Source organism: Dermacentor variabilis, chromosome 3, assembly GCF_050947875.1.
Source record: "Dermacentor variabilis isolate Ectoservices chromosome 3, ASM5094787v1, whole genome shotgun sequence".
Lineage (NCBI taxonomy): Eukaryota > Metazoa > Arthropoda > Arachnida > Ixodida > Ixodidae > Dermacentor > Dermacentor variabilis.
In genome coordinates, this window is record NC_134570.1 from 140,974,012 (window position 1) to 140,987,434 (window position 13,423).

At 50.8% G+C, this 13,423-nt stretch overlaps 1 protein-coding gene across 1 annotated transcript in view; it reads left to right on the forward strand.

Moving 5' to 3' along the window:
- The first annotated feature begins 417 nt into the window (after window positions 1-417).
- The window catches only part of ssh (Protein phosphatase Slingshot), a 380,590-nt gene continuing 367,584 nt past the window's right edge, over window positions 418-13,423 (forward strand). Inside the window, exon 1 of the mRNA XM_075686428.1 lies at window positions 418-665. Within this exon, the coding sequence (XP_075542543.1) occupies window positions 588-665 (78 nt within the window). The 5' untranslated portion in view covers window positions 418-587. The remainder of the gene's footprint in view (window positions 666-13,423) is intronic.

The following is a 13,423-nucleotide window of genomic DNA, read 5'->3' on the forward strand; positions in this document are numbered from 1 at the left end:
CGGGAGGGAGCCAATCGCAGTAAAGCATGTCGATTCGGATCGGGCTCGATCGCGATCGAAAGTGGCCGCGTGGCACCGGTATTAGACCGCACGCGCGAGACAGTTTACCAGTTTGAGAAGCGCGCGGAGCACAGCGGTAAAAACAGAACCATAGACGCCGCGCAATATAACGTCACAATCTGACGTCGCGCGGGAAGGACGCGAGAGCAGCTTGCTCATAATTTACTGCGTAATCTGTTGCGACTCCGCTGACCGACAGCGCCGACGCCGAAGAAAACGCGACCATGAAGGCCACATGAAGCTTCCGGAAGTGACGGCGAACATGTTGACTCCTTCTCTCTTTTCTCCCTCTCTAGCACTTCCTCCAGCGCCAGCGCATGCGCTATGGCTGCGGTGCTCTCGTAAGAAAAGAAAAAAAACTCTCAAAGAAAGGTGCTTGGGAAGATGGCGGACCTGTAGTATCTGAGTTGTGCGCTGACACCCCAAACATTTCGCCGAGCATGGTTTTCCACTGCTCGAGAAAGCGTCACCGGCTTTGAAAAGATCGTGCGAGTGCCCTCGGATAAAGTGTGCAAAGTTTCGCCGCCATGTCTCTCGTGACAGTGCTACGTTCTCCGTGTCGCACCACGGATAACTCTCCGACGGACGAGGAGCCTCATCCAGCTGTAAGTCAGGCAAACGTCCTTCGCTTTGTTTCTCGTCGTTTGAGGTGGCCGTTACACTATGTATGGCTAACGGCCGGCTCTTCGTAGTTACGTCGAGCGCGCTCTGTTTGATTTGGCGCTTTCAACTGCAAGTCGAACTGCCGTTTGACAGGCGACGAGTGATTGTTTTGCTGCGACCGCTGGCGGTGCTTTATTTTGTTTTGCTTTCGGTTCTGCGTAATCGCTGCGTGCTTTTCTTCGCACATGAAGGAAAGCTTTATCGCTCTATAAGGGCAGCAGCTTTTTCACGGTAGGATTTCTTCAGCGCGCATGGTTCAGGATGCGCAGTTCTGCGGCAGCTCGCCCGAACCGGAGGTGCAACCGCGAGCGCCTGAAGCGTACTATAAATGTTCGCGTGCAGTCGACACCGGGAGTTATAATTAGCCCAGAGTCCTCCACGCAGAGCCCAAACGCCGTGAGTTCTGTTTTGGGAGCATCTCTGTCGTAGCGAGCTTCGTTGGACGAGCGCTGTTCGCCGTTTCGCCTCGTCTGCCATACATTCGTCCTAAAGCGTTCGCGGTGGTTGCCCAACGACACATGGCCCCAGCGTAGCTGGTCGTGACCGTCGGCCTTACGACGCTGTGAAACGAGCCATCGTGCACACTGCAGAACTCTTCTGTCGTCTCTAAAAGCGCGATTTCAGCTTGCTGTTCCGTGTTTTGTTTGCCGCAACGACTGTTGACTGGAGTCTCAGCACGTATAAACACCGCGCCGCTTGCCGCAGGCCTTGAGTGCAGAATTTCTTTTATTTTTTTTATTTTTTTTTTCGGTTCATATAGGCTCAGCTGTGCTTGCGAAGCTCCGTTACCTTTATTGAGTACATTACCAACAAAACAACCTCGCCCTCGAACTTTGCCGTCGCGTAGCGATATGCGTCTCTGTTTACGTCATTAATTGGTCACTTTTCTTTCTTTTTTCACGCTTGTGTCTGTCCCTAAGGGCACAATTACGAGAAAACGAATCCGCATTACTATTAGCGCCGTTCCACGGCGCTAATGCCTAGCGTGTCGTAAGCTGGGTACCGCAACCTGATTAATCCCAAATGACAAGTTCGATTGCTACCGTTTGTGACGGTACAGGTCACGTTGTGATGATAACGATCAGATACAAGTTAGCGCGAAGCGCGCCGAGAATGTATACTCCGAGTTGAGTCTTGCATTACCGGCATTTTGTGTAACAGCGAGCGCAAGCACGAAGCTAACATTGCGCGGCCTTAATAAAAATCGGATACCGAAGTGAAAACACATGACTCGCAAAGCAAGCAAACGCAGCTGAGAGGCAAGACAAAGCAATCGACAACGGCGCTGGCGCGAGTCCGTGGGTGGACGTACTGTAGTCGGAAGCGCACAGCTGCTTCCATTCACGAGCGGCCCACCGAATAGAAAGGGATACGCAGCCGACTCGCTCCAGTTTCTTCGCTGCTACGAACCCCCTCATCCGCGCCACCGTGCACACGCGCCCACGGTACAGATGAACACCTACGACGCTGTTAAGACTGCGATGTGTCTGTTTTGCTTTCGCTTTAAACGAGGCCGCTGGTTCCTCTCACGCTTGGTAGGTCGCCCGGATTAACACTCGGAGGTGTCCCATTCAGCCCGGCCGTTATCAATCTGCATTTTGCGGGCACTTCAGCAATTCCCGACGACGCGTCGCGGGGCTTATCTATGGCGGGCTGCCATGTCCGTACAATCTGACAATGTGTCAGCGTGGGTCGGCACAACAGTGAACGTGTTAAAGACGGACTTCGCCGGGATCAGTATCAGCAGCAGTGATAAAATGAAGCGAAAGAAGCAAAAACAAATAGACGAGTAGATTAGAATGTGAATATATTTTGATAGTGCCAACGCATTCGCGCCAGGCGTAATCGCTGCGTGCGAGCTCCCGCTTCATAGTAGCGATAAAACACCTTAACTGTTTTAGACATTTTATCTCCGAGACTAGTCCGTAAGGAAGTGAGTCTGTTGTTTTTGTTTCGCTGAGTGGATCATATCCAAATTCTCTAAGGTGCTAAACGAAACTTTCATTTCTACTGTTACAAATCCTAAAGAAAATTCCTCGCTCCGGGGCCATGTATCGTTCAAGCAGGAGTTCCTGCCGCGACGGCTCAGTGGCTGCGGCATTCTGCGGCCCAGCATGAGGTGTCTGCTGGTTTAAGCGAGGCGATCACTTTCCTCATTTCCAGCAATACCCATGTGCGAAGGTATCCACTGGGCGATGAGGAACACTCCACGAGAAGTAATTTTGTCGGCGGACTCTACACTGCGTAGAATTGGGCTATTGGCATATCCTTTCTCAACAGCCTGCATTGGGCAGCACGGGAGTCTGTAAGGATGACGACCTTCGATGGGCTTATTTCCTGCTGTACGTACTTCAGAGCAACATCAATCGCTGCCAGCTCCGCAGTTGTTGATGAGGATGGATGAGGTATTCGAGACACCCTTCTTATGTCAGTCGAAGGGCAGAAGAAATCTGCTGCAGCGCCTTGAGCGTAGCTGTTTGCCGATGCGTCCGTAAATACTTGGTCTCCATATTTTTCAGAAAGTGAAGTTGGGCCAACTGGAACTGAAAATAATGCTATTAGTCTAAAGTTATTTAATTCCATTTTCCTCTAGTGTGTAGTTAAAGAACTCCAGATAGTGTAAATAAATTACTCTGAAGCCCCCCGCTCAGCTGCAGTGCCTCTCTTAGCGCTCGTGTCGCTTTGAGGAGTTAACCCTAACCATTCACTCGTTGTCAAACCCTGGCGCCTGGCCAGATCTCAACGGAGACCAGTGCAGTGTATTCACATTCGACGCTTGGCTGCGGATGCGCCTCATCGCACGGAGCCCGTGCACCTGTTTCGGCGCACACCAGAGTCGTTGTCGAGCACGTGGCTTCTCGGTAGGTCAGAAAGAGAGAACAGCGCACTCGCGATACGGCTGCATCAGGGTGCAGTGGGAAAAACCCAGGTTTTACTGCTTATGTGGTGAAACACGGCTGAACGTAAATGTCGGTCCCGGTTGCGCACCCGTGCTTTGTGCGACCAGAAAACTTCCGATTTAGTAAACCGCGACCTGTCATTCTCTTCGAATATGAGGCGTATACATAGATAATTTGACATAACACACGTGCACAGATAATTTAATATAACACACGTGCATGCATCGATATTTGAATACAAAGACAAAGAAACAAGCACCTCTCGTGCTCATCAGTCGCAAGCGCATCCGTTGGCCCTTCGTGTCCTAATACTTGCCAAACGTTGCCGCAACTCTGCAGTCAGGTGCCGTTGCACCTTGGAGCACAAATTCGCAGCTGTGAGATCAATGACGTACTTTCTATCGCTAGGGGGCAGTGATTTACACACGCTACCATTACATCATTGTCAGCTTATCTTCCCTTCGATGGACGTAATTATCCTTGTTTGCGCGCCTCGTAGGCCCCTAGGGGCGGCGGCGGTATCGATGAACGGCCTAGATTATAACCGGCATGAAGTAACTTGGTTACATAGAGCTTGTTGATTCATCGATGTCTCCGCCCGTGTGCTGCCGTTATTATTATTATTATTATTATTATTATTATTATTATTATTATTATTATTATTATTATTATTATTTTGAGTAAATAAGCCTTCGGGGTGACTCCAGTTGTAACAAAGCTCCCGATTTAGTTTATATATATTGTAACGAATGATGTTTATTTACAAGGTGAAACGAGGTCCGAGAGGTAAGCTACAGGCCAGGTCGAGCCAGCGCAGAGTACATCGAGATCACGTGCGCCCACTCTACTTCTTCTTTCTCTGCCTCAGTCGCGCAGTGCTGCGACATTTACCCCGGGCGCAGACGAAGCTCGCTGAGCGAGTTAGAGGGACCTGTGATTGTAGTGCTCGAGTCTAGCCACGTGAACAACTTGCGTCGCACGTGAACGCCGATTACTTGCCGTCACTTTGGCGACGACATAGTTCACATCACTCAAGCGGCTGAGTATAACGAATGGTCCGGTGTAAGTGGCGAGAAACTTGCGGTGCAATCCCTTTTTCCGAACAGGTGTCCACAACCAAACATAATCACCGGGAGTAAAGGTGACGGGGATATGCCGCGCACCATAGCGAATCTTGCTGTTGCCTTGTGAGGACAACGTCCTAAGATGCGCCAGTCGACGTGCTTCCTCAGCACGACACAGAGTTTGGGCGGTGGAAGGATCTTCTTGGCACGATAAAGGTAGAATAGTGTCCAGAAAGCTCTGGGGAGGGCGTGCGTACAGCAAAAAGAACGGCGCATATCCGCATATCCAGTAACTTCGTGCTTGGCACTATTGTACGCGTACGTTACAAAAGGTAAGACGGCGTCCCAATTCTTGTGGTCAGCGGCGACATACATTAATAACATGTTGGTAAGGGTTCGATTCGTTCGCTCCGTGAGGCCATTGGTTTGCGGGTGGTAAGGAGTGGAATGACGATATGCAGAACCACAAAGCCGTAAAAGTTCTTCAACGACGTCGGCCGTGAATTGCCGTCCACGGTCACTGATGGCAACACGGGGAGCGCCGTGACGGAGTATGGCGTGATGCAACAAAAATGAAGATGCATCTGCTGCAGCGGCAGATGGAAGTGCCGTCGTTTCCGTGTAGCGAGTAAGATAACCTACGCATACTATAATCCAGCGGTAGCCAGCTGACGGGAGCGGGCCAAGGAAGTCGACGCCGACTTTTTGAAAGGGTAACGTCGGTGGCCTAACTGGTTGTAAATAGCCTGCTGGGGCCGTCGTGGTTTGCTTGTGACGCTGGCAAACAGTACAGCTGGCGCCATACTGTTTCGTTGTTTTCCAGAGCTTGGGCCAGAAAAATCTAAGTGAGTGTAGTGTGCGTGCAAAGCCAAGGTGCCCGGACGTGATATCGTCATTCATGGAACGAAGGACAGCAGGGCGCACGTTTTCGGGCACAACTAGAAGCAATGGTGGACCATCAGCGGAGTAATTTTTCTTGTAGAGCAAACAATTACGAAAAGTAAACGGTGTTGCTCCTGCTGGCTCAAGTGCAGCCGCCCGTAGGGATTTCAAGGTAGGGTCGCAACGTTGCTCGCTCTCGAAGGTACGCAGGTGTGGAAAGTCGGAAGAGATGGAAACTAGGTAGTCATCCAAGTCATCATCTTCAGCTTTAGTGTGCGGCGAAGGGAGACGGGATAGGCAATCAGCATCCGTGTGACAGCGTCCGCTCTTGTAGTTAACGGAAAAGGTGTACTCTTGAAGGCGCAAAGCCCAGCGGGCCAACCGGCCAGACGGGTCACGCAGCCCAACCAGCCAACAGAGTGAGTGATGGTCAGTCACTATTGTGAATGCGCGGCCATGTAGATACTGACGGAACTTCTGAATGGCGAATACGACTGCTAGGCACTCGAGTTCAGTAACGGTGTAGTTTGTCTCCGCTTTTGTAAGTGTCCGACTAGCGTAGGCAATGAGATGCTCACGGCCATCGCAGAGTTGAACAGGCACAGCACCAACACCCGCACCGCTGGCGTCAGTGTGCAGCTCAGTTGACGCCTCCGGATCAAAATGCCGCAGTACCGGTCCAGAAGTAAAAAAAAATTTCAGCTGCTGAAACGCCGACTCGCAGTCAGCAGTCCACAAGTATGGGGTGTCTTTTGTGAAGGAGAGACGTGAGGGGAGAGGCAAGCTGTGCGAAATTTTTTGATGAAGCGCCGGAAATATGAGCAAAGCCCCAAAAAGCTTCGGAGATCTTTCACCGTTTGTGGCTGTTGGAAGTCGCGAACCGCTGCTATCTTTTCAGGGTCTGGTCGTATGCTGTCTTTGTCAACAAGAAAGCCTAGCACGAGGGCTTGACGCTCACCAAAATGACATTTCTTCGAGTTTAAAATAAGGCCAGCTTGCTGGATGCAGTCAAGAACGATCAACAGGCGCTGATTGTGCTCGTGAAATGTCCGCCCGTAGATAATGACGTCGTCTAAATAGCACATGCAAATTTCCCATTTGAGTCCGCGGAGCACGGTATCCATAAATCGCTCGAATGTCGCTGGAGCGTTGCATAAGCCAAAGGGCATAACGTTGAACTCAGAGACCGTCAGGTGTCACGAAGGCTGTCTTCTCCTTGTCTGAGGGGTGCGTGGGAATTTGCCAATATCCTGACCGTAAATCAACAGAAGAGAAATACGACGCGGAGCGGAGGCAGTCGACGGCGTCATCTATTCGTGGAAGGGGGTACACGTCTTCCTTTGTGACGGTGTTTAGGCGGCGATAGTCCACACAGAATCTCCATGAGTTGTCTTTTTTCTTGACTAGGATCACAGGAGCAGCCCAAGGGCTAGATTCCTGGATCACTCCTTTCTGTAACATTTCTTCGACCTGCTCGGCGATGACTTTTCTCTCTGAAGGTGAAACGCGGTAGGGCTTCTGACGAATTGGCGTTGCTTGCCCTGTATGGATGCGGTGTTGCATACGAGACGCCGGTGGTGTATGGGACGCTCGTTGGCCTTGAGCAAAATCAAACACTGTGGCGTAGCGAGCGAGCACAGCTTCCAGCAGACGCTGCTCACTAGAAGACGGCGACTTGTTAATTATGCGCTTAAAGTCAGCAGAATTATCATGGTTGGAATCGGGGTTGGATCTTTTTTCGACAGTTGACATTTCGACCGTTCCGACGCTGACAATGGCTTGTTCATCAAAACTTGCCAGTTTAAGTCCTAGCGGCAATGTTATGGATTGAGTTGAAACGTTCACTGTCCACAAATGAGTGCAACCATCAATGGTGACAATGAGGGAGCGAGGGACTATCACATTTTTCTTGAGCGCATTGTTATAATCGGGTTCGGCTAAACCACAACAAGAACCTGTACGAGGGCGAAAAGTATTGACAGGTACAAGCATTGCAGTCTGAGGGGGCAAACACACATCTTGTGACACGGAGAGAACGTCGGCGGCATCACTGGTGCTATCTGTCATTGAAGTTCGCGCGTCGCGGCGAAGAGAAATCGTGCCACTTCCACAATCCAAAGTTGCCCCCCACTCACGCAAGAAATCAATTCCTAAAATAATGTCATGCGTTGTACGTGCAAGCACAGTAAATTCACTTCGAAATGTCTGGTCCCCTATCGTAACTGAAACAGAACAGACCCCAAGTGGGCGTAACATTTCCCCGCCAACTCCACGAAAGGTAGCGTTCCGATCCCAAGAAAGCATAACTTTTTGTCCAAGACGATTTTTGAAGGACAGGCTCATAACAGAAACTGCCTCCCCGGTGTCAACTAAAGCAAAAGCACTCACATTGTCAACTAAAACGCACACTTTGTTTTTAAACAATTTTACACAAGGGGGTCTGGATGTAGATGAACATATTGCGGCCTCACCCCCGTCGGTCGCACCAGCTAGTTTCCCAGCGGCGGCGGTTACAACGAGCGACGACGAGGTGATGGAGAGCGTCGTTGTCGTGTCGGTGGTGGTGTGAGGCTGCGATCGGAAACGGGGGAGTCACTGCGGTTCGCGCGTCCCTGCTGCAGCCGCTGGAAGGAACTGGGATACGGCCAGGGCCCGTCAGCAGGCACGCGGGGTGTGTAGGAATTTAACCGTGGAGCACGCTTCTGGTGACGGTGGCAATACCTAGAAATGTGCCCAGGCACACCGCCGCTGTAGCAAATGCGGGATTCGCGGCTTGTCGCGGGTGACACCGGTGACATGGGTGGAAACGTGCTCTCAGGCTGGTTGTAGGAGGAAAGAGCCCGCGGAACAAATCGTTGTGGTGCATCTTGTCGGCGTCCCAGACTTGTCGGTTGCGGTGGCAAGTTGCTGCTCTCCGTACGATCAGCATAGGTCCTGCGAGGTTCTCGGTAACTCTGAGGTGCCCAGGTGGCCGGCACACTGATGGCACACATGAGCGTCGTCAACAACTTTAGGGCGTTCAAGCTCTTCTTTAACCACTTGCCGAATCACCGAGGAAATGTCGTGGTGGGTTGGGACGGACACACTTGCAATAGTAGTAACATTGTCCAAGCGTCCAAACTTTGGCCCAATCCTTCTCATTTTCAGCGCTTCAAACGCCCGGCAGTGTTTCTTCAGGTCAGACGGAGTACTAAGATCTTCCTTCGTTATAAGAAAATTACAGACATCTTCAGCGATTCCTTTAAGCAGATGCCCTACTTTGTCTTCGTCTGTCATGTTAGCGCTGACGATTCCGCATAATTTCAGAACAGCCTCTATGTACGTTGTACACGTTTCGCCAGGTAATTGAACTCGTCGGGAAAGCGTCTGCTCAGCCTTCTTTTTCTTTGAGATCGGGTCCCCGAAGCACTTGGTGAATTCTTCTACAAGATTATCCCAGCTTGTCAGAACGTTATCGTGGTTTTCAAACCAGAGGAGCGCGGTTCCAGCGAGAAAAAAAAAAAAAACACGTTATCGAGCTGCTTCGTAGTGCTCCAGTGGTTCCCCGAAAAGGTGGGTGGCTCTCGCAGCGGTGTCCAGTAGCCAGCCTGACCTGCGTGACTGCTGTCTGGTCCGCCGCAGGTGGGGTCAACATTGCCTTCTCCGGAATCGGCCATGTCCGCTGCTTGTGGTCGTAAACCGGCCAAGCGTCTGCTCCGTCGGACAGTTGGTAGAGCTGGGCCGTCCAGGATCGTCCAAGATTTACCCCGCACGTCCACCAAAGATGTTACGAATGATGTTTATTTACAAGGTGAAACGAGGTCCGAGAGGGAAGCTACAGGCCAGGCCGAGCCAGCGCAGAGTATCTCGAGATCACGCGCGCACACTCTACTTCATCTTTCTCTGCCTCAGTCGCGCAGTGCTGCGACAATATTATTTTCCAGTGGTCCTATTGGGATTCTTTTGTTTCTAAACTTCCGCAGGCGCTTACAAATCTTTGTTTATTTCCTTCTCCTTATTTTGTAGCCGTAAACTGCAACCACTTGTAACAATTCGATCAAGTAACAGTGGGGAGCACGCATATGGAAACAACGTGTATAACTTCAGTGAAATCTGCACGCTGCAAACGAGGTACAGGAATACTGGCCTCGGAAAAACGGACAGAGAATAAAAGATGTGAGCTAGTGAGAAAGAGTGCTTCTATCTTCACCGAAGGTGGGTGGCCTCCTCCGCCTAGGGTAACCATTGGCCTTTGCTGTTTCACTGGCCGGGTCCTCCAAGTCCGGGGCCGCGAGCATGGCCTCCTACGGCTCCGGACGGTCATCGTCTGTGTTTCTGTCGTTACTAAAAAAAAAAAAAAAAAGGAAAAGGAAACGAATGAAACCACATTCTCAAGCGGCTACAAATTTTGATACGTCAGTATCAAAATTTGTCGCCACTTGAGAATGACTTATACTGACAGCTCTTGTGATGTTCGTTGGCCGGGCCACTGGCGACCGGTCATTATTGCCCAATATGTTATTAATATTTGAAAAGAAAACAAGAAAGAAAATGTACCTGAGCTGTATTATTAAAGTGCCCCTCTACATTACTATAAAACAGGGTAGGAGAGTAGAATGGCAGGGGGTAGAGGATGGCTAGCCTGTGGCTTACCCGAACAATGATCTATTGTAGTATGACAACTTGTTACACCTTTGACAGAGGACGTCGCTCAGCGTGCACAAGTGCGACTAGTATTCCAAAATTAATTAATCTCGCCTCCCGACTGCTTTCAGCCGAGCTTGCTTGATTGCGCATGCGTGCGGCCGTTAATCTTTAGCCGTAATTTGATCCGCAGCCGTGTATCTTCGGGCAGGGCGAGCGAAAGCTCGAGGAGGACACGCGGTCTGTTGCGCGTCGAGGAGGCTTTCGCAGGTCGCTCGTGACATCCCTGGCACGTTCACGACGAGAAGTCCACGTAGAGCGTCCGCCAGACAGAAAGCGTTGGTTTGTTGCACCTTTTTGTTCAAATGGTGCAGTATCTACTCTGGGGGATGGAGGAGGAACGAACTTTATTCGGTAAAAGAAGAGAAAAACACAATCGGGCTCCGTTCTTCCTGCTTGCGTTAGCAGGAATGGGGAGGAGGGAGCCCTTAGAGTCTACGACCCATGCGGCCCGAGCAGTCTTCCGGAATCTGCATGAATCGGGCGGTACGAAGGTGTTCAAGAAAATTTAAGTTGAAAGGAAAGTAATAAGCGTAAAGACGCTTTCGATAATAATAATAATAATAATAATAATAATAATAATAATAATAATAATAATAATAATAATAATAATAATAATGTTGTTGTTGTTCTGAGACGTTTGGGGCGCGGCGAAGTCCATTTACAGTTTACTCAGAGTCGGAGCTTGATTGAACCGCTGAGGTGCTGCTCCCTCGGAACGCGTCTGAGCGCGCTTCGTCCGAGCGGGCTCTCAGACGACGTGTTCCGAGTTTCGCTCGGAACACGCCAGCTCGATGTCTTTGCGCCGTCCTGGTACCACACGCGTTCGCAAAAATTGACCGTGGTTTTTTTTTCGATATATATTTTTTGATCGGGCGCGCAAACGCGCAGACACGTGCGGCCCACCTGACTGACTGCGTGGCCTCATGCAAGCGCATCCTTGCGCGGCAGGCTCGCAGTCGTGTGCGCCCTCCGCTCCTCCCCCCCCTCCCCCTTTTCATTTCCGCTAATATGGGCGCCGTCTGTTTCCCGTTCCGTTCCACGCGACGCGCGTGCCTTCCGTCGGCGGCGTGCGCCGAGAAAGCATCGAACAGTCGGGCGCGTAACGCTCCGTAGTTTGTCTGGCGAATGGCGCGACAGCGCTATCGACTCGGTCAAAAGCGAAGCGCTGGTCGCGACTGATCGCGTGATATTCTGTTGCCATGTGCAGTATAGGAGGTGTTGGCTTCGGCTCCCCGAGTACCGGAGGCTCTGTGTATGCCAGGTGTGTTCAGAAAAAGAATAAAAATAAACAAGTCCAACTTTTGAAATAGCGGGGCCACCGACAAACCGCGCTGCGGCTACTGACCGCACGTAGCGGCAGGTTTAGAGAAGCTGGCAATTGCAGCGTTTCGCTCTGACCGTTGGCGAGCTGTACAGCCGCTGAGGTGAACACGTGCGGAAGCTGCTCGTCGAATTTGTGCCAAAGTGACAACGAAACACCTTGAAGAACAACGTGCGTGTGCGCGAAATTTTGCTACAAGCGTTGCAAAACTTTCGCAGAGGCATTTCGATTGCTTAGCCGAGCATGCGGGGAGGACTGCACGAGTCTCACGCGGTACTACGAGTGGTTTAAAGGGACTGACAACCGTTTTTCACGGGCCTAGTTTTTTATGGCGCAACGCAAAGCTCACCCTCGGTAGTGTTTACACCTGCAGCGGTTACTTCCAAAAGCTCGTGGATATTTTTAAGCACAACTTTTCGATCTGAGCAGGCTACAAAGAAGTTAAGAGTCCCTTGTTGGATCTGGAGGACAATCCCAATTGACGTCCCCCAGATTTTTGGGCCTTGCCGTTGGATGCGGGAGTTGGCCGAGGTTGAGGAGGACGTCAGGATGAAAAACTGGAGGTTTATTTACATTATTTACAGTGAGAGTACAAAGAAATTAACAGTCATAAAGTCATTACGGGCCGGCAGCAACTCGGACGCTGCGGCCCGTGGCAAGAAGCTAGAAAGAGATGAATGAAGGAATGCCGTCTTGCTGCTCCCGGTCTCTGGCTGTTAAGCCCTTCGGTGTCGCGAAGTCACGTCACGCTCGGCCAATCGGCGAGCCCGCTCATGTGTCGTCATTTTCGGCCAATGGTAGGCGCCCGTGCGATTGTGTCACACCCGGCGCAGAGGGTCGCTCCTTGTGCTCCAATTGTCTGAGGGCTTACTTCTCTCTGCGGTATTGCCTTCCCGGTCTGCAACTGCCTTCACAAAGGCGGATGGGGGGATTGCTGCCGGGGCTTAACGGTGCATTACAGGCGTCTTGCCTCGGGACCCACGTTACCTGAAACAGTGCCAGGCTCTCACTACACATTCCGGAAGAGTCAAGCAGTGAATAGCTCCACCTGCGGCGCACGAGGTGGGGGACGCCAACTCGTTTGCACGTGCCGGGCCTCGGGAACGGGGTAGATCTGCTTCTGCGTTCCTTACTTAGGTGCGGCGCGATTCGATGTGGTCTGGTGAACTCGAAGGAGGCTCAGGAAAAGGTCCCGTACCTAACACCCTCTTCCAACAACGCTGAGAATTGAGAGCGATACCGATAGCCCGCCTCGTAAATTGTGAAAGCCGCCCATCGTTCTGCTTTCGAAGGAGTGAGTGCAACTGTGGTTAACCGCCTGCATTTTGACCCTTTCAACCACACTTGAAAATAAAAAGCTGGTACGAGAGGTACGTTTGTGTTGTTATATGTACCAATCTTTATTTGTATCGCGTTTTCCCCCAAGTACGCGCCTACGTCATGGCTGACTGGCCCCCATCGTCGTTGTTCTCTCGATAGACGAGCCAAGCCAACTCATAGAAAAAGAAGGCGAAGGCAGCGCCACTTTTCTGCTCACTGCAAACGAAAACCTATCTGCGTATTGCAAGTTATAGTCATAACCGTAAAAAACTTACTACGTTTAAATACTAATAACAAGACCAGGAACCGCGTCGACTAATAGAAGGTCGCATGATAGACCTCTTCATGTTTTCAAAAACATCTTCATGTTTTGGCCGCGTGGGGCGCCAAACGTAATTTGTCGTACTTTTAGGGAAAAATTAAATATACAAATCCAGCTTTGTTGAGAAATACATATCTCGTTTTAACCAATACGATAGACAATCTTCCCATCAGCGGGATTGTCTCGATTCATGTTCTCTGCTGTT